We start from the raw sequence: 21,524 nt of genomic DNA on the forward strand, positions 1-21,524 counted from the left end.
ACGACTAGTGAGGGGTTTTCATTGCCTAAACCCAGATAAGCCAGGCCCTAGAGCGCATTTGGGAGGGGGGAGTACTGTCAACATCAGGACAATGCGTGCGCTACGGGCGACGTAATGCAACAAGCCAACCCTTATGTAATGTAATAATTTATGCATTGTGTGTTGATGCAGTATGTTAACCTTTTGCATTACAGAGAATTACCCTGAAATGTCTTTAATACTGGTTGCAAAGTATTGCTCATTTTCAAGGCTTTGCTGCTGGACTGCAGGGTGTGGTCCTTATTCTGAGCCCTTCTAGAATCCCTTCCTGCAGCCAGACTAGGTGTGACACATGGGCGGGGTTTGGGTCTATTTAAGGGACCCAGGCCAGCTCCATGTGCTCACTATTCAGAGGTCCCGGTGCAGAGCAGCAGCATTTTCCTGAGCTCCTGTGCTAGAGGCCTACCTTGCATTTTCCAGGCCCTGTCTTTAATTACCTTGGTGATCCTCCAGCAGGGCAGTAAGACGGAGGTCGGGTTAGGCCCCCAACTCCGTTTCCAGGCAATTTCGAGTTTTGGGTCTTTTGGGTTGATCGCATGTACGATCCATTTCTGGCATTTAACTCTTGCAATTCGGATCGGCAAAACGCGCGATCATATTTTTGGCATTCAAACTTTGATGTTTGAATCGGCAGCAGTGTGCGAGAGTCATTCCTGGCATTTAACTCTTGCAGTTTAGATCGCCAAAACGTGCGATAGTAATCTTTGGCATTTAAACTTTGATGTTCGAATCAGCAGCAGTGTGCGTGATTCATTCCTGGCATTTAACTCTTGTAGTTCAGATTGGCAAAATGGGCGATCGTAAACTTTGGCATTTAAACTTTGATATTCGAATCGGCAGTAGTGTGCGGGATTCATTCCTGGCATTTAACTCTTGCAGTTCGGATCGGCAAAATGCGCAATCATATTTTTGGCATTTAAACTTTGATGTTCGAATCGGCAGCAGTGTGCGCGATTCATTCTTGGCATTTAACTCTTACAGTACAGATCGGCATTGTGCGCGATCATTTCAAGGCATTGAAAACTTGATGCTCAGTTTGGTATTACAGTGATTACTTATTTCTAGTTAAATTAATCCTGACATTCTAGACAGAGTGTGATCTTGCAGTATCATTCATGAGTCTATTCAAATTCATTTATGACAACTAATGTGATCATTGATGTTGGTTATAAATTGATCTTCACTCCAAGAACAAACTTGAGACAATTGAATGTTCAAAGCATAATATGATATTCTAAGAACTCTCACATGAAAGTTTGCATAATCCTCCTTTATTTTTTCAGGTATTCAGAGCTATTAATGTCATGTTATAGAAAGGCTCCTGATCTTTCATGCTATCCATATATAAACATTAGGAACAAAGTTTATGAAAGTCAATGTGCATACTCTTGCTATTATGTTTTTACTCTTGCTTCCACAGGTCTCCTTCCCCGCTGTTCCCAACCTAAAACCCTTTCCCCCACTTGGCCATTCTTTAACTCTGTGCTACAACAACTAGTAGAGTTTGGAGCTGCGAAGAGGTGGACATATTGGGAACAGGCGCTAGCCCCGAGGATCCGGTCTCTCTGACAATATCCCCAACATCATTGGTGCCATTGCTGGTACACATGTAGCATTTGTTCCCCCCCCCCTGAGGAAATGAACAAGTGTTCAGAAATAGAAAAAGCTATCACTCTCTGAATGTGCAGATGGTGTGTTTGGCGGACCAGTGCATCTCCCATGTGAATGCCACGTATGGCTCTGTGCATGATGCATTTATCTTGAGGAATAGCAGTATCCCAGTTGTGATGGCCCAACTCCAGAGGCACCGGGTGTGGCTAATAGGTGATCCCAAGGTTCCCACTCAGTATATGTTGGTGTCTGGGTATGGGGTTGTCCCTAAGGGTTGGTGTGTGTCTAACAGGTATCCCTCGATATTTGCAGGTGACTCTGGTTACCCCAACCTCTCATGGCAACTGACCCCAGTGACAAATGCCAGGGCAAGGGCAGAAGAACGTTACAATGAGGCACATGGGCGAACTAGGAAGATAATTGAGAGAACCTTCGGCCTCCTGAAGGCCATGTTCTGGTGCCTCCATCTGACAAGTGGATCCCTGTACTACTGACCCAAGAAGGTGTGCCAGATCATCTTTGCATGTTGCACAACCTGGCCTTGAGACGCCAGGTGCCTTTTCTGCCGGAAGATGAGCCTGGAGATGGTTTTGTGGCAGCGGTGGAGCCTGTGGACAGTGAGGAAGAGGAGGCAGAGGATGAAGATGTGGACAACAGAAGTACTATCATACAACAGTACTTCCAGTGACACAGAGGTAAGACACTGTAACTTCACTTATCATTTCTGTTTTCTGTTGGACATTGGACATGGCAGCATGATTTCCGTTTGTGTATGGTCACTTACTGTATCCTTTGGCATCTCTATTTTCAGATCTCTGTGCCCCACTCTGGCTCCTGGTGCGTTTACTGCTGCCCACTACAGGTCAAACCAATGTATATATAACTGTACATACGAGTTGAAATGTTTTCAGATTGTTGTATTAATACATATTTCAATCAATTGACAGACTCCAGATTTGTATTTGTTCCAAGGGTGTTTATTTAAGTGCTAATAAGTGGAGGGGGATGTGCAATGGGCTGGGGTGATGGTGGAGGATCGCAGGGACCATTTGCGGGGTGGTTCTCCTTCTGCAGGGGGTGGGGTGCTGGTGGCCAGTTGTTCCAGTGGCGGGGCCTCCTGTCCACTAGCGCTGGCGGAGGGCTTCTCATCGCTGTGGCTAGTGTGAGGGGTCGGTTGTTGTGCCACTGCCTCCCTCATGGTATTGGCCATGTCAGCCAGCCAGCACCCCTGCAATGGTGACCAGGATGGTGTGGATGTGTTTAAGGTCCTCCCTGATCCCCAGGTACTGTTCCTCCTGCAGCCGCTGGATCTCTTGCAACTTGGCCAGTATCTGTCCGAAGGTCACCTGGGAATGTTTGTATGCTCCCAGGATCCCTGCAAGTGCCTCGTGGAGAGTGGGTTCCCTGGGCCTGTCCTCCACCTGTGGCACGGCAGTCCTCCCAGCTTCACTGTTTTACTGTGCCTCTGTCCCCTGAACCGTGTTCCACTGCCACTGACCCCAGGTCCCTGACTGTCTTGAGTTTGGGGTGTTGCCCTGGGTCCCTGTAGTGGTGGACACACTGCTGATTGACGTGTCCTGGGGACAGAAGGATGGGCCCGCTGGGTAGGTGCTGTGCTGGTGTTTCCTGAGGGGGTAGGGTCTGTGGTGGTATGGGACTATGCCTGGGTACCCGACTTTCCAGAGGTCCCTGATGGGCCAGGTTGGTCATCATGATCCAGGCATGCAGAGCTGCTGTCATCACTGTGGGCCTCTTCTGTGGGGGGACTGGATGTTGGTGGCACCTCCTCTCCGGTGACGTTGAGTGGGGGGTCCTGTGGGGATGTACATGCAGTGTTATTGTATCTGTGTGTGTCATCTCGTGCATGGCTGTGTTTCCCTGTATGGTTGTGATAGTCCTGTCAACTTTGCTTTGTGTTTGTGGTGATTTTGTAGGCTATGTGATTCTCTCTAATGGGCATGCTTTAGTGATGGGTGTCCATGCAGGTCTGTGATGGGTGTCCATGCATAGGTGTGGCATGCAGGGCTTGGTATTGGGGTGGGTTGTGATAGTGGGGTATTTGTGAGTTGGTGGAGTGAAGGGGGTGAGGGTAGGGGTAGGAGTTTGTGATGGCATGCAGGTATGGTGGGGGATATAGTAGTAAAGATTTGACTTACCAGAGTCCAGTCCTCCTGCTACTTCTGCGAGGCCCTCAGGATGCATTATTGCCAAGACTTGCTCCTCCCATGTTGTTAGTTGTGGGGGAGGAGGTGGGGGGCCCACCGCCAGTCCTCTCTCTGTACTGCAACCTGGTGTCTTACAACCACGGAACGCACCTTCCCCCATAGGTCGTTCCACCTCTTCCTGATGTTATCTCTTGTTCTGGGGTGCTGTCCCACGGCGTTGACCCTGTCCACGACTCTCCGCCATAGCTCCATCTTCCTTGCAATGGACGTCGGCTGCACCTATGATCCGAATAGCTGTGGCTCTACCCAGATGATTACCTCCACCATGACCCTTAGCTCCTCCTCTGAAAACCTTGGGTGCCTTTGGGGTGCCATGGATGTGGTGTGAGTGATATGTGTGAGGATGTGTGGGGTGATGTGTTGGGGTGTGTACTGTGAGGTACGTGAATGGTGTATGGGTGATGGTGTCTTGTGGCTCTGATTGAGTGGGTGCTCCTGGCTTGTCTCTCTCTCAGTTAGCAATCTTTTTTCGTTGAAAGGGTTGTGGGTAATGTGGGTGTGTGTTTTATAATGTTGTGGGTGTGGTGGGTGTATGTTTGTCATGTGTGTGTAGTTTGAATTGTCCAATGTGGTGGAGTTTTGTTAGTGTGTATGTATTACGAGTGCGGCGGTGTGTACCCCCAATGGTTTACCGCGTTTGAAAGACCACTGCGGTGATTCGTGGATCCTGATACTGTGGACGTATTCCTGGTGGCGTAACGGTGCGGGTTTTGGTACCGCCAGTTTATCACTGACCTTTGGGCTGGCGGACTTTTGTGGGTGTCTGTGTAGTGGCGGATTTCTCTGTGTGGGTCATAATACCCGTAGTGGTATACCGCCGCGGTCACAGTATGTTGGCGACCGTCAGCACAGCGGTAGGCGGCATTTACCGCCAAGGTTGTAATGAGGGCCTTAATTATCTTACCACCACAAACCCAAAAACACACACCTAAAATATAACTTAAAAGGATAATAATTACACAATTTACATAGTTATCACATAAAGAATTATTATTAATTAAGATTTGATTTTTAATTTATTATACTTAAATTATTTCCCACCTTGTAACCCTGCAAACTTCACAACCTGCTACGACACAATAAATTACTGTTAACAATTAAATTGGATAGAATAAATAACTTAAATTTACAAACGTTATTCAAAAAGATTCACAGCAATTATACAAACAATATAAAACATATGCAATTAAAATATGACTAAAACACAGATAATAAAAAAACGCTATGTTTTACAACTATATTATTGAAAACGCTATTAAGGACACAGATGTTATTGTAAACAATATTACTTACCTAAAAATCAAGATTAATGTCAACGATATTTCTGCATTACAATATTTCTGTATCACATTATAAAAAACTTGATACTTCTGTGACTTGAAATTTTTTTGCCATTATTTTGTCCAAACACCGTCTGCAAATGACAGTGGCTAACACACCATACTTTAGTAATATATTTGTGACAGTGTGCTCCTAAGTGCAACACCAGCTACATACTACACCCTTACCACTGCTGAATGGGCGAGGCTCATCTGTGACACATGTTCTTTGTGTGATGCTTGAGACTGGCCTACAGGGAAATCAGGCAGTGCCCGAAGAGCTGGTCTGACAGATCAATTTGTTATGGCTTTTGGCTGTTAGTAAGCCTGTTATGGTCTGCTGGGCCAGTTTTTACTGTGGATTTCCCTGCCTGCAGCAAGCTCAAATCCATTCAGTCTTTCATACATTGATAAATACTGATACAACATGACTATACAAGTTCAAAACCGCCTCAATTCGAAAATATGGGCCACTTTTTAGCTATCTAATTCTCTACTGGGGTCCACTTTTTTTGGGCATCCAGGCCTAATTTCAGTCCCTTCTTGGATTCTTTCAGAATCCCTATAAGTTTAGTGATGTAACATTGATGGCAGCACCACCAGACAGGAGCCCTTACAGCAGTAGAAAATTGCTATTAGCTCAGTCTGATTTCCTAAGCTGCAGGAGACAGACTCGGAGCAGCAGAATCAATTGAAGCACCTCCAGAGGCACTGCACAGTCTCATTGTGTTCACACTGAATGGTCGAGCAGTGTGGATGCTCCATGTTGTAAATGCAGAATGCACCACTGCCTGATGCCATTAAGGGGCAAAGAAGAACCTGTGCCCATGCTTCTGGGTAGATTCTGAGGACCACAGTAATCAATGACTTCAGCCTGAGTCGTGGAGGGCAGATGATGGCAGTTAGTAAATGAACATAGACTTACTTAGGACAGAGTTCTGAAACTGAAAAAATGAATAATGTGGGTGTTGTTTGTTTAATTTTATGGTAACAATTGCACAGGCAATTTTACAACAATTTCTTGGGTCGCTAATGCAGAATTCTTCCTTATTGAAACCAGAAATATGAATACCTATCCTTCAGAAACCCATGGAAACCAGCTAGAATCCTGGAAAACACGATGCTTTTCCTCAGAGCAATATACTGAGAGAGGAGGAACTTGAGTAACTGTTATACACAGTACTGTAGTAAAGATGGTAAGCCAACAAATTAACAGGGACAGACGAATTAAGGGTCTGTCTTGGCTCTAAAAAGCCGTCTTGGATCTGCTCTGAACTGACTATTAACAATCATTATGCTCTGGATATGTGGCCTCTGAAACATATTTTAATACTCAAATGGCCATATCATTTAAAGAGATTTATATTTGTAGTGTTTATAGCATCGGTTTTTAAATATATTGTGTGCATATAACATGAAAAAAGTCTGTCTATGATGTTTGAATTTGTTGGCAATACCACAGAAACAGATTTGTATCTGCAATATTCAAATTAGATGGTGGTATTGACTGCATAATGTGACCAGACGTGTGTCTGTGATATTTTAATTTGTTGGCTGTATTATCTTTACTACAGAGGTAGGAACGTAAAATTTGTGTAGTATTTCTGTGAAGCTTTGAGAGAATGATCTGAGTTATCCCAAACCATCCAGTAAGTGGTTGAAAATTAAATGAATCCACTCTTAACCTATTAGGCAAATTTCATATATTTGCTTTATAAGGGAACCACATGTTGGCTAACAGCAGCCTTATAGTTCTTGTGCTCAGCTGACTGCCTCAACAAATAATAAAAGTACCATGGCATGGTGTATGGTAGAAGGTTTGTAGGAAGCTGGCCTGGTGTTTGGTGGACACCTATGGTGTTGTCCAGATATCCCCTATTAGTGAGGTGTAGACAGTGTCTCCGAAGCCAGGGTTCTCTAGAGGTAGCTGTGGATGTCCTGTCATAGTAGGGCTTTAGGCGGTTCACATGAAGTACTCTTAGAGGACTTCTTGGAGTGCCAAGGTCAACTAAGTAAGTGACTTCACCCTTTTTCTCCACTATGTTGTGTGGTCCACTCCATTTATCTTGGAGTGCTCTTGGTGCCACAGGCTCCAGGACCCATACTTTCTGCCCTGGTTGGTACACTGTCAGGACACCATTCTGGTCATGCTATTGCTTCTGAAATTCTTGTTTTGCCTGAAGGTTCTTAGTGGCCTTCTTCATGCACTCAGCCATTCTGGATCTTAGGCGAATTACATAATCTACTATATCTTGTTTAGGGGGCTTCATGGGCTGCTCCCAATCCTCCTTGACAAGTGCTATTGGACCCCTAATAGGGTGACCAAAGAGGAGTTCAAAGAGGCTGTAACCCACTCCTTTTTGGGATACCTCCCTGTAGGCAAAAAGGAGACATGGTAACAGGACATCCCATCGCCTCCTGAGTTTTTCAGAGAGTCCCATTATCATACCTTTGAGTTTTTTGTGAAAACGCTGAACCAACACATTTGTTTGGGAATAATAAGGTGTGGTGAATTTGTAGCTTACAACACAAAACTTGGGGGGTTATTACAACTTTGGAGGAGGTGTTAATCTGTCCCAAATGTGACGGATATACCACCAGCCGTATTACGAGTTCCAAAGGATATAATGGACTCGTAATACGGCTGGTGGTATATCCGTCACTTTACCGCCACTTTTGGGACGGATTAACACCTCCTCCAAAGTTGTAATAACCCCCCAGTTCTTTTTGCATTTGTTGCCCCAAGTGGGAAGGGTATGCCCAGACGTGGGTCCCGTGCTCCCCATGCCATTGGAATCAGGCTAGCCTGGCTGATGAAGGGTGATACCCTGAAACCGGTCCTAGGTTGCTTGTTTCCAGTCCAGGGAGGACCTGGCTTGGCAGTTCGGGCTGGACTGTTCCCATGGGGAACAGGGTCAAGACTGATTTGCATATGGCTGCGTCCAAACTGGAATGGCATGGGTGACAAAAAAACTATGGATTTAGGCCCAGATCTCTGTACTGGGGGTGAATGTTTGACATTGTTCAGCATTCCGTCCATTACTTGTTCTTTTTGAATTTGTAGCTTACCCCACACTCTTTCCACATTGCTTTCAAGTATGCAGACATGAAGTTGCTACCCCTGTCTGATACAACCTCTTTTGGGAAACCCACCCTGGAAAATATTCCCAGTAGGGCCTTGGCCACAGCAGGAGCTATAGTGGTCCTAAGAGGTATGGCTTCTGGATACTTGGTGGCATGGTCCACCACCACCAGAATAAATCTGTTTCCAGAAGCTGTGGGAAAGTCAAGGAGGCCACCAATGTCAAGCCCTACCCTTTCAAAGGGTACCCCAAACACTGGCAGTGGGATTAAGGGGGCCTTTGGAGTGCCACCTGTCTTGCCACTGGCTTGACAAGTGACACGAGAGCGACAAAACTCCTGGGTATCGTCTGACATGTGAGGCCAGTGAAAGTGAGGAACCAGTCTGCCCCATGTTTTACTTTGCCCCAGATGTCCAGCAAGGGGAATGTCATGTGCCAAAGTCAGCAAAAAAAAATTGTATTGCAGAGGGATGACCAGTCTTCTGGTGGCACCAGGTTTGGCTCCCCTTGCTTCTGAATACATGAGAGTGTTTTCCCAGTACACCCTGTGGGTGCCACTGACATCCCCTGCTTCTTCTCTAACCCTCAAGTGTGGGGCAGGTTTGCTGTGCCACACTTACCTCCTCCCTGGCAGGCCCCCCTGCACCTAAGAGTTCAGCTGTGTCAGCTTGAAGTTCTTCAGGTGTAGGTTCTGTTCAAGGAGCTGATTCTTCATCCTCAAACGGGGAATCATCAGTGGAGGGAGGGATAAGGGATCATTTCTTACCCTTCCTAGCCCTGCTTTTGGGAAGCTCTTCGTCCATAGTTTCAGGAACCAAATTTCCTTGTTCCCTTTGCTTTTTGGTCTGAGACCTTGTTAAAGCAGGTAGGTCTGTGGGCACTACAACTTTTTTAGAACCAGTAACCCCCCCCTCAAAAGTTGAGATCAACAACTGCCATGGGGTGGCTCACAGTATTGTTGTGGGTGTCAGTCACTTGGTACTGATGACCAAGTAGGTGTTGCTCAGGGGACACCAGTTTTTCACTCACCGTGGTGACACTGGCACCGGTGTCCCTGTAGGCCTCAACCTGAACACCAACAAGGAGGACAAGGTCTATGCCACCATCAGAGACTAAAATAGCCTCAGTGGTTTCCCTAACTAAATCAACCCCCGCTACATTTCACAGAGTGAGCCCTGCTACACACTCGGACAGACTGTTTGTAGTATTTGTTTTCCCACCACCACTGCTATTGCTAGGGGCACTAGTTGTAGCAGTGGGGATAGTGGTGGTGGGAGTATTGGTGCTTTTTTTAGGGCAGGACCTGTCTCCTGCCCTGTGGCCTTTATTTTTACAAATATAGCACCCAAGCTTTTTATTCTGATTGTTATGTGAAGAAGATTTAAACCCACCCCTAGATGAGTTCTGTGAGCCTGATGAAGACTCCTTACCATCCTTCTTCTTGTCCTTCTCACCCCCTGTATGAGCTTTTCCACTCAACCTTGTTCTGACCCATTTGTCTGCCTTCTTCCCCAATTCTTGGGGAGAGGTCAGATCTGAGTCTACCAAGCTCTGGTGTAACAAGTCAGACACACAATTATTCAAAATATACAAGCCCTCATAGTGAGACACTTTGCTGCCAGGTAACCAGCCTTCCAAAGCTTTAAAATAACAGTCCACAAAGTCAACCCAATCCTGTGAGGCCTCTTTTCTGGTCTCCCTGAACTTGATCCTATATTGTTCAGTGGTGAGACCAAAACCATCTGTCCGCTGTCCACTGAAGACCGCCGTCGGCATTATAAGTTGCCTTTCTGCCAGGGTTTCCGCAGCAGTAGCATCACCATGAAAACCCTGGTGGAAAGGCTGCCGGCGACAGGAAATTCCTTTCAATGTTTAATAATATATGCATACAATATTTACTGTCCTAAATACTCTATCCCACAATAGTCAATATCATTTGCAATCATTACAAAGTAAACATATGTTACCTGAGATTACGGTTGCAAATCTATAGGTTAAAGGCTCTCCTGGTCCAGCTGAGGTGAAGCCCTGGATTGTTACTGTGTAGTTTGTGCCTGGTCTCCTGACTGTGTATTCAGTTACTGATGAATGTACTGTGACATATTCTCTTTCCTGGAAAGTTTTGTTGTAATCTCTCCAGGATGTGACATTCAACTGGAATAGAAATGGACAGGCTGAATATATTACATGGAAAATTACTAGCACCTTTTGCAAGTTACACCTACATTTTCATTAATGCTGAGATTTTTATTATTCTTCCAACAGTCACATTACATAATGGTTAGTTCTACTAACTAAATGCTTCCAACAATTCATAACAAGCATTAGCAAAGACAGTAGGTCTCGGCAATCTGAGAGCTATAGGCATTTGCAATGTTAATGCATTTGTTTATATCAATAAAAACACCCCCAGAGCTGTACACAAAGGCATCTACATTGTCAATGCCTATAGCTCTGGGATAGCCGAGGTCTATTGGCTTTGCCAATGCTTGTTTCCCTTTATTGTCACTTCCCTTAAAGCAGAGTCACCAACATGTCAATCTAAGGCATAAAAAGTCTGAGTCGTATTTACAAAGTACCCGGGAAGTTGTTCATCGCTGACATATACAATGAGTTGGTTGGGTGCAAATAGGCTGGAGAAATCAGTCTTAACTTTGGGAAACAGCACGTGAGCAGGCTCTGATACCATAACCTGTGGTGACGGCAGGAGACCTCTGCAGTGGAAAATGCAAACCAATAGAAGGGAGGAGAGAAAAAGGACCAAGGGCTGGTGGGTATAGGGACAAAGTGAAAAGAAGCAGGGTTGTGGAGCCAGGGTAAACAAAGGATAAGAAGAAGGAAAGGGGACTAGAGTGTGCAAGATGGAGCAAAGAAAGGGTTAAAGGATGGGATAAGGATGTAGTAAAGAAAGGATGAAACAGGTATGAAGTAATAAGGGACAATAAAGGAATAAAAGGAACAGAAAGCAAAAAGTGAAGACTGGTCTTAATAAGGTAATCTGTAATTGGGTACTGGGAGAGATGGGGCAGAGTAGAAAATATGCAGCAATAGGGGACAACACAAAGTTATCCACTTGTACTCCATGTGCACACAGAAATCCAATTATAGCCCAATCGGTGGGTTCTTTTAACTAAACTCTTTTGTTACGGCTGACGCAGCTGCGGTTCAAGGTTCTGCCATGTTCATGGTAGGAGCCTGGGACATCGAACTTTCAGAAAAAATACATAATTATAATTATAATAATTAAAGAAGCATTTGCAATGCAAAAGGTCTTGCATTTTCTTGAGTTAGAGCTATTGGCATTCAGAACTGTACTTTTCTTGCCACATAAATTAGTCAACCCTGTCTCATCATTTTGTCTTTTTCTGCCATGTTTTGGTGGTCACTAGTGGCCACTGACATCAGAAATCACAAGCCCTTGAGGAGAAACAAGACGACAGTACTACCTTGCGTTGTGTAAACATCTGAACAGAAATTGGAAAATAAGGCTGGAAAAATATTTTAATTTTAACAGAAAACGGCAGAGCAGCCTGAGAAGATTTATGGCCCCAATAAAGGAGATAAGCAATGCCCTGTGTGCGATGTTGTGCTGGCAGGGAGGGGCACTGGAGAGAGACTCAAGATGCAATGCTAGGCTAAGCAAGTTTCATATCATTGCTTCTAGGTTTAGCTACATTCTATCAGAAAGAGCATATTATGGCTTTACTGAGCAGTGAACTAAAAAATAGGGTGTTTCTTTAGTAAAATAAGCTTATTTTAGGAGCTCGAGGTAAACGAGGACAGCACTGGAATAAAGCCAAAACAAATGTCAGTGACATGGGAGGAGGTAGGAGGAGAGGAATGCTGTACTAAAAGGCAGGCAGCTACCAGCCTGAAACACCCACAGTGACAGGGGAGCACCAAAGAAATAACAACAACAAAATCTGCCACAATAACAGATGATAAAGAAATCAAAGTAGAATAATACAGTAGTTGGTCACAGCTCTGAAATAGAAAAAGGGGGGAGAAAAAGGCAGAACTGACTACTAGCGAGCAAGAATTCTTAAAGGACACACGACAAATAAAATCACTTTAATCTCACAGTATAAGTACACTTAAGTATGCACCAGGTTGAAAACTTACGCTCAACCTAAAAAGCCACAAATTCCACTTCTGCTGTATGAACAGATGTAATTACAGTGGGGATAAATCATTTCCAGGGTCAGGGAGTCCCGGGGATAATCACGTGTGTGCAGTGGTAATGTAGCCTTCATAAGCCCCAAGATTAGGCACTACATTAACATGTTATTACGTGAATGCTTCTAGTCTTCGTGCCCAGGGTGGTGGGCCTCCATGACCTCCGGTGGGAACCGCAGTAAAGCTACATATGGTTTTAACTTGTACAGACAGCGCCTGTTCTATTTTTCTGTAGCTCGAACCTGGTCCAGTAGGAAGTCAATACATTTTACTTGCGCAAGGAGACTATTATGGTTTTGTAAATATAAACAGTTAGCATAGTAATAATAGTAAAACGCAGCTTGCCTCTTCAGAAAGTGGTATGAATAGGAGATTGTATTATTCAGCAGAGGCTTCAGTCTCTAATAGGGGCTCCATAAAATGGCTGCTACTGACCATCTTTTAGACCATAGAAGGGCTGCTTAGGAAAATAATGCACTTTTGACAACGGATAGTCTATAAGAGAATTCTTATACAATTTTAAAATAACAAATAGAAAACTGAAAAACGATGCTTCGGGCCACACTTGGAATACTTGTGGAACAGTTTAAGTTTAATTAAACACTTGCGTTTATCCTACAAACAGAACAGAATTGCAATGTCACTTCGGACACTTTTAATGAGTATAATGCAGTAACATTATCATCACATAGCATCGGTCAGATAGTTTGGTTTGTTAATGTGTTTGCTGTGGAGATCTGGGTGTAACAGTCAGGTAACACGTTTGATGCAAGTAGGGCTTACTCTGTATTTCATGCTTCCGTAGTGAGAGGAATTCCATTGAATCAGTTACTACTAACATCCGCTATTGTAGTGTTCGGAAACCCCAAGATTAGGAGCTACGTTAAACATGTTATTACATGAATGCTTCCAGTATTCGTGCCCAGGTAGGTGCTCCTTCGTGACCTCTGGTGGGAACCACAGTAAATAACACATGGTTTTAACTTGTACAGGCAGCGCCTGGTGTTTGTGCTCTCACAAGGATACTTTCATTAATGGCACAGGAGCATTGCTAGCATTGTTCTGCGTGTGGGACGTGGGACGAAATGCAATCGAAAGATCCTTTCCCTTGCCTTATTACCTGGAGAGAGATGCACAAAGTCTTAAGGGACGTGGGTACAGCAAAGGCTAGAAGGGAAAGGTCAGCCATTTTTAAAAATAAAAAAGTAGTCGGGGTGGGTTGGGTGGTCGGGTAATTTTAGGGGTGGGGTGAGGGGTTGGGGGGTTTAGGGGCAGGGTGGGGGGCTCGGAGTAGTTTTAGGGGTGGGGGTTGGGGTACTTTAGGTTTCAGGGATGGGGTGGGGGTTGGGGTTGTTTTAGGTTTTGGGGGTAGGGTGGGGGTTGCGGTAATTTTAGGGAGGAGGTGGGGGGTTGGGGTAGTTTTAGGGGCAAGGGTGGAGGGTTGGTGTGGTTTTGAGGGGGGGTCAGGGGGTTGCAGTAATTTTTAGGGGTGGGGGTGGGGGGCAAAAGGGGACGCATGCAGGAACAATGGATGCCTATCACTAATGACTTTACCAAGAATGCCTTTACAACGAAAAATCATTGTTAAGGTATTCGTGGTAAAGGCATTAGGGGTAACAAAGAGGTCGTTGTTCCGACCTCTTTGTTCAGGCATTCGTTGTTCCGGCAGGCGACGTTCCGACATACATTCATTCTTAACTGTTCCCAAAAGTTGTTTAGTACTATACTCCTTGAGCGGCTACAGGCATGGATGGATGAGAAAGAGATATTAATAGCACTTCAAGCGGGATTCCGGGAGTGTACTAGTATGGTGGACCAGGTATTCTGACTCCAATTAATATTTTAAAAAACAGTGGTTTTGGGAGGTGGTCATCTTCTACGTTCCTTTTGTTGACTTGCATTCGGCGTTTGCCATAGTTTCCCAGGTCAAAGTTATGGCAAGTGCTGGCAGACATGGGCGTTCCCAACTACCTTTTGGCTGTTATTATTAGGCTGCATAGTCAAATCTTTGCTCAAATGCATTGTGGACCAACGGGTGAGATGGCAGAACCTTTTTCTGTGGCTCGAGGAGTATGGCAGGGGTGCATCTTTGTTGCAACCCTGTTTTCACTTTATGTTAATGATTTGATTTCTTTTTTTAATCACTGTTATGGGGATGCCCCTGGGTTGGCAAATATTAAGACTTCTGCTTTAATGTTTGCCAACAACACTCTCTTGATATTGAAGTTACCTGTGGGGTTACAGAAATTCTATTGCTGATTGAGAGTTTTTGCAGCCACAGGGGACTCAAAATAAACATAGGCAAAACTAAATATATATGCTCTTGAACGCTTGCCACTATGCAAGACCAACCCCCAAGCCTATAGCAGTCGCCTTAGATCATATTCACATTTTCAACTACCTCAGGTTGACCCTCACAGAACAACTAGACTGGTATTGTCATATTGAAAAGGGTAGGCTTACATTAATGCAAATCACACCAGCTATTCAAATCTATAATCAGCAAGCCCTGGGAGCAGCTCTTTATGGGGCTGAGCTCCGGGGGCATAAAGATACGGTAAAACTGCTTCCTATTTCAATTGCTGGGGTTCCTAAACAGCACATCACTGCTTCCACTTACGCTTGACTTGGGACTTAAGCCAATCACAGAGGGGGTGGGGATTAGGCCAAAACTTTATTGGAGATGCATTTGGGTTACACCCAAGCTTCACTTTTATCGTGAGGAGCTCAATGAAGTTTTAGGTATTTCTGGCTCAGGAAGCATCACTTGGATTAAGTACATCAAAGATACATTGACAAAAATGGGGTGAAGTGACCTGTGTGTAGATCCCGAAACAGCTTCTGTAATTGGCGAAACAACCTTGAAAGGGAAGTATTGGCAGCATAAAACGAGTCAAGTGCTGGCACAACCCACATTTAGCACTTTGAAAACAGACCAAGGATGATAATAAATTAGAACAATTTTTAGATGAGATTGAAGCCCCCTCTTAGCAAGGAAGCTGTACTTGCAGTTTAGATGTAGTACACTACTGATTGCCACCTTCACTGCTAAATGTGTGAGTACACCTGATCCAAATAGGAGTGCCTGTCCCTCTTGTGGGGCAGACAAGGAAACAGAAGAACACGTTTTTGTTCTTTTGTTCGGCATATTCTAAGGGCAGATAAAAGTGGATAGTCCAGACCTGCTGGATTATAGGCACTAGGGAGCATCCAACAGCCCTTTGTATTCTAAAAACTGATGCCAGACAATATTTGGTCTTCACCTTCTCCCGTTTTTTTCTATTTATGTGGAGGATTAGACAAATGGTATGTCAGTAAATGGCTGTCCTTGGCATTTTAATACTCCAGGCTCCAGGTGGTATGCACCCTTTAAATATTATTTTACCCAATGGAGTATGAACTATGTGCACTGATTTTGTAACTCCTTTATATTTGATCATGTACTAACATTATTTCTCTTTTTATGTGTAATGATTGCAATCTTTTGCTGATGTTGTTTTTTTTCTTTGCTTTTAAAGCACATTGGCAAAATAAAGTATTGAATGATTAATGCTAATAGATAGTTAGACATCTAGGGGCCAGTTCACAAAGGCATTTATAAGTCTGTGAAATAGTACTCCTGTAGTACTCATAAATGCCTTTGTAAATTGGGCCTTTGGATATTTCATTTTAAAGGGCCTGATTCACAAAGAGCATGCAGCGACTTACTCTGGGAATTCAGGAGTACTTCAATAGTAAGTCAGGAGCCTATTCTTTCAGCAAAATGTGGTATTGAGGCCCAATGCATCATTCAGGATTTCTCATAACAAGTTGTAATTTTCCCCTAAACATGTTATCTGATGTGGATGCACAGAAATGGTCAAAATGATGATATGCCCAGTGATCAACTTTCTTACCAGTAAGTTCCCAATGTCTTTCTCTGCCTCCCTCTTTACAGAAGTGGATAAGCTTAGCTCTGACTTTTTATGGGAAGGCAAGACAGACAGAATCTCTGGAAACATCCGGAAATTGAATACGTAAAGGAGAAACCTCAACCTCCAGGACTTCCTGAGATACCAGCATACTTTTCTGGCCTCCTCAGGCTTTTTGTAGTTCAAGGAAACACCCTCTACCTCTCACCTCCGTTATATCCATACGATTTGTCAAAAACTTGCATCTAGACCACTCACATCCTATATTACTAGACACAATTGCTGCATTATTAGAAGTAGACAGGCTTCTGAACAACCGCATTTCAGACTCAGTACTAGCCTCTCTATGGCACAACCACAAAATCAAATTAGGAGGGGAAACGGTGTTTTGAGAATTGTGGGCCCAAAAAGGTATAAATATCTGGAGACATGTTGAAACCCCATTCTATTCTCTATTCTGCATGCAAGCAATCACCTTCCTGATAAAGAAGTCTTCAATTTCTTGAAAATAAAGAGCGTAGTGCGGAAACTGCCTCATCTTCACACCCATGAACCCTCCAGCTTACTGGGCATATGTAGGAGGTTAGGACACTCTATTTCACACCAATATAAACTATTGGAACCTCCTGAGATCTCCCTAACTAAAGGTATAATAAAGACATGGCGACCTCTCATTCTACCCTCACAATCGTCCTGCTTCATAGAGTCAGTGTGGAGTAGAATCTGTTAATTTTCCCTTTTTGGCAAAACTCACTCCCACACTGGCCCAATCCAGATTTTGGTCCATACTCAAGACATACTGGACCTCTCCCAGGCTTCACAATCTAGGTCTCATTACATCAGATGCTTGTTGGCGATGTGAGGAGGAGACAGGATCCTTTGAACACGTTATTCAGATATATTGACTCATCCCTTTTAGACCAGACTACAACACATTGCTGAAGACATTTTCAAGATACCACTTAAGATTGACCTTCTAACGATAACCTTGGGACTCATGGCCAACCCACTACCCCTACCGCTTCTTGAAAAGGACGTCCAGCACCAGACTTGCTTACAATATAATGTACAAAAAACTGCACAACACATCCAGCACATGACATCTATGGGATTCTTTTGAAATCGATTAACATCTGTTGGATGTTGTCACCTCTCTATTTTGCGTCTTGCCATTGGTCCTACCAATCCAACGAGACCAGACTAGATTTCACATTTCCCCTCACCTCCCATTCCCTCTTTTCACACTCTGTGTTTCTTTCCTTCTACCTTCTTTTCTTTTCCTTATTCCAGCACAGTGTACTTCAATAGGGAGAGCTGTCCTACTATCTTTTGGAGGGATACCCTCTATGGATCATTATATGTCATCATCCCTATCGCACACGTGCATACTCCCCTCCTTAATATATGCTATTCAATATACAAATGGAAATTATGTCTTATGTTCCTTGATGTTTGTTGCTTATTTGTATATGATTTACACTGTGTATCTTTTAGTTTTGCTCACAATTCCAATAAACTCAGTTAAAATAAAAAAACAAGATGTAACTTAGTAAACCAAGGATCTCAATGCCACCAGGATAGGCCATAGGTTAGTGTCAAAGAGGTCAGTTGGGGATTGGTAGAGGCGGATTCCCAAGTATCTTACTGCAGAGTTCTGTCAGGCAAGGGGTGGCTCTCTCAGTGTGATACCCAGCGGGACCAATTCTGAGTGGAGTGGGTATATAGATGACTTGCCCCAGTTGACTGCGAGGCCGGATGATTGAGCAAATGTCTGAAGCGCCTCCCAAACAAGGGTGAGGTCAGATCGGGCATCATGGACAAACAGTAAGAGGGGATCAGCGTGCAACAATGCTGCGTGTATCCAATCTTCGACGGAGATATCCCAGTGCCCACCATCTTGGTGGAGGTCGATAGCTAGGGGCTACATAGTCATTGCAAAAAGCAAACATGAGTGGGGCAAACCTGCCTTGTGGTATGCTTAACCGACAATGTGGTAGATATGTGGTACCCCAGCTGGAACCGCAAGAGGGGTTTTGTGTACAGGAGTCAGGTGTATGTAAGAAGGCGTCTACCGATGCCTATCCATGACAGGATCCAGAACAGGTAGCTCCAGTCCAGGCAGTCCAACGCTCTCACCAGGTTCAAGACCAGGCACACAGCAAAAGGGAACCGCCTGACTCGATATTGCCCCACAGCAGACCTACGTTGCCCCCGATGCAACTCAGGGAAGGCGGACCTCTGCCACATGCTGAGGTCCTGTCCCACCCTAATCACCTACTGGTAGGACATATATTCATGGGATGCTTGTGCCCTCTGTGTTTTCAAGCACAGAAAATGCCACACCGCCTGCATATGCTTCGCTGGCCTGGGCCTATTACTGGCCAAGGTTACGCTCACAATGGAATAGAAGGACCTGTCTGCACCAACCTTGGCGGCTTGGCTGAGCACCATATGTAAATGGAGGACCGCTGAGGGAACTGCCCTGTGCTAGAAAGAAGCTTTCCACATTCACAAACACCCCATATCCCTGGTGTGAGAGACACTGCTAACACAATTCCTCAGCCTTATGCATCAAGATGACCTCTCTCAGTGATCATCCCATCTCGACACCCAAATTTCAGAACTCATTTTGACTGACCACCTTATACCTTAGAATTCTTCATTCCCACCCCCCTGGGCCACTATCCCTCTTATCCCTCTTATCCCTTTCAATACCCTACCTGCCATAGCTATGCAACGGAAACCACCCTCCCACCAATCCCCTGCAAATCCTTCTTCCCAATTTGCATTGCCATCACCCCCACTTGTTCTTTGCTAGTACACAATGGATTGTCTACATCCGCACCTACCCCCCTCAAATTCTTGTTGTGCAGGTTGCACACGGCATTTGCCATTTCCTTTTCTTTTTTTTCATGTAACGGATGTTACATCAGTGTTAAAAAAAAGGAATTGGTCTTTAAATATTGTGCTGCAAACAAGTTTGGCATTCAGTACGTGCTGTGCTCCACCAAGCAAAATGTGTTTGGGCCTATGAAAAAGAAGGACTGGAAGAATTAATAGTTATCAAGCTAAGAAAATTAAATATTGGAAGAAATGAATAGTTATCACAGTTTGCTTCTCTGGAAGAACTGCAACATTGAAAAGAAGGCCCACATTGACCAGAATGCACTTCGAGGACTACTGACTCATAGTTCATGTGAAAGCTATAGGTGAATAACTGCCCTGCCCAGTCCTGTACTTTCTTTCTGATTTAATGTTTGCAATTTGTTTTGTTGTTAGACTAAAATTGCATAGAGATTAATTATGTTTGGTTGTGGGTTATTCTTGTAGTTGGACCTCGTATATTACATGTCTGCCTGTTATGGAAAATGTTTAGATGAGGTTTGTTGTTTGTTGTTTTGTGTCTTACTTATGTGTTTCTGCCTGTCTTTAAAAAAGGGAGATGTTTTATGATCATATCTGTGTGAGGTAATCTGTGGAATCTGTTGTCATTGTTGGAAATTAGCCCTTTCTGCAGGGTCACTCCAGATGTTTGACTTTTTGCTGAGCTCTTTCTTTGCTGGTTACAGAACTCTGTACACTTTAAACTGCTAACTAGTGGTAAATTGCTTGTGTGCCCTGTACACTTTGTACACTCCTGATTGGAACGTTTAATTTACTCATAGGTCCCTTGTATATGGTACTAAGTGAACCCAGGGTCTGTAAATGAAATGCTACCAGTAGACTGCATCAGTTGTGATCTTATATTTAGTGGCACTGTAAAGAATATCTACAGGCCTACCACTGTAGACATGCTGTGCAGTTTTACAACTGCAAATTGGACTTGTCAACATAACCCCTTTTAACAGCTCTAAACCTTTCTTTTAGATATTAATACATGAGGGGGTGTGGCCGGTAAGGTGGCGGATCACCAGCTCTGATCCTGAGCTCCCACCCCGCTACAAATATCCTTAGCCATGCGCCACAACGCTACTGACCCAATGAACACAGAGGGTCGGGCAGGCTCTAGGACACACAGGGTCATGTCTATATGCCTCTGATGGCGGCTTGTGTCCCCTGAGGAGCGGAGATGGACCTTTGCACCAGGATCGCCTGGGGAATGAGCTAGGAGTCGCGGAGCTGCCCTGCCAACACATGACAATGACGCTGCTGCTGGAGGAGGGCAGCAGCCTCGGAGCAACTGCCTGTAGTGGCCTTCCCCAGTGTGGCCTCTGGACAATTGGAGGAGGAGTGCCCGACTGGGGCCTGGGCGGGGTGCTGCTGTGAGCCCTGTGGCAGTGCCCCCTAGACAGCGGCATACATAGCGAGCCGCAGCCTGTGTAGGAGCTGGGGCCTCGGCGGCCCATGCAGCAAAGAAGCAGCTGCGGAGCTGACTAGGGATCCCTGGGGCTCAGAGGTCCCGGGGGAAAAGAAGAGAAGCTAGTTCGGCAGCCAAAGGAGACCAGTGTGCTGTTGGCGGTGAGCGGGTCAGCAAGAGATGGTGCGCTGGTCTGCGGTCTGCTATCGGGGTGATGAGGCCCTTCTGCCAGGACCTGAGCAGTGAGCAGGCTGAGTGATTTGTCTCCCCCTCCTTTCTGGCAGCCGGCATTGGTGGAACGGTGGAGCAGAACGACAGATGAAGGCCGAAGCCTAGGGGAGCTGCAGAGTGGCCTGCATGCGGCAAGTAACGCAACAGACTATGAGCGCAGTGTGCTGCTGGACAGGGTCTGGCTCAGATCTGAGGGCTGAGATTAGGCCCCTCCACTGATCACCACATACTGGACCTACTTGAAGATGGCACGGGCCTGCAACGCAGGCTTGCTGACTCTGCTGATTGCTGTGGGCCCCAGCGGGACTTCCTACACCACAGGGGTGGTGACCCCACCGCTGGACATTGGAGGCTCATGAGCAGTGTTGCGGAGTCACCACACAGCTGAGGGTGAGCACCTAGTGTCACCCCATGTGTGAAGAAGGGATCCTAGAGCTCCTGTGGCGCAGTCCAGGTAAGGGGTGATCACTGCTGCTGGCACGGATTGTGGACTGCCATTGTTGGGGTACTTTGGACAGTTGGAGTGCCATAGTTCTTGGGGTGGCAGTCACCATAGCTCTGAGCTCCTGAACCCACACAAACAGTGCCTCCTCACAGAACAGCCTGGTAGCTTAGCAAAGATGGGCAAGTGA

At 45.1% G+C, this 21,524-nt stretch overlaps 1 protein-coding gene across 1 annotated transcript in view; it reads right to left on the reverse strand.

Moving 5' to 3' along the window:
- LOC138262044 (receptor-type tyrosine-protein phosphatase mu-like) overlaps nucleotides 1–21,524 on the reverse strand; it is a 306,256-nt gene that overhangs the window by 274,152 nt on the left and 10,580 nt on the right. Inside the window, exon 2 of the mRNA XM_069211767.1 lies at nucleotides 10,245–10,431. Within this exon, the coding sequence (XP_069067868.1) occupies nucleotides 10,245–10,431 (187 nt within the window). The remainder of the gene's footprint in view (nucleotides 1–10,244; nucleotides 10,432–21,524) is intronic.

This window comes from Pleurodeles waltl, chromosome 1_1, assembly GCF_031143425.1.
Source record: "Pleurodeles waltl isolate 20211129_DDA chromosome 1_1, aPleWal1.hap1.20221129, whole genome shotgun sequence".
Lineage (NCBI taxonomy): Eukaryota > Metazoa > Chordata > Amphibia > Caudata > Salamandridae > Pleurodeles > Pleurodeles waltl.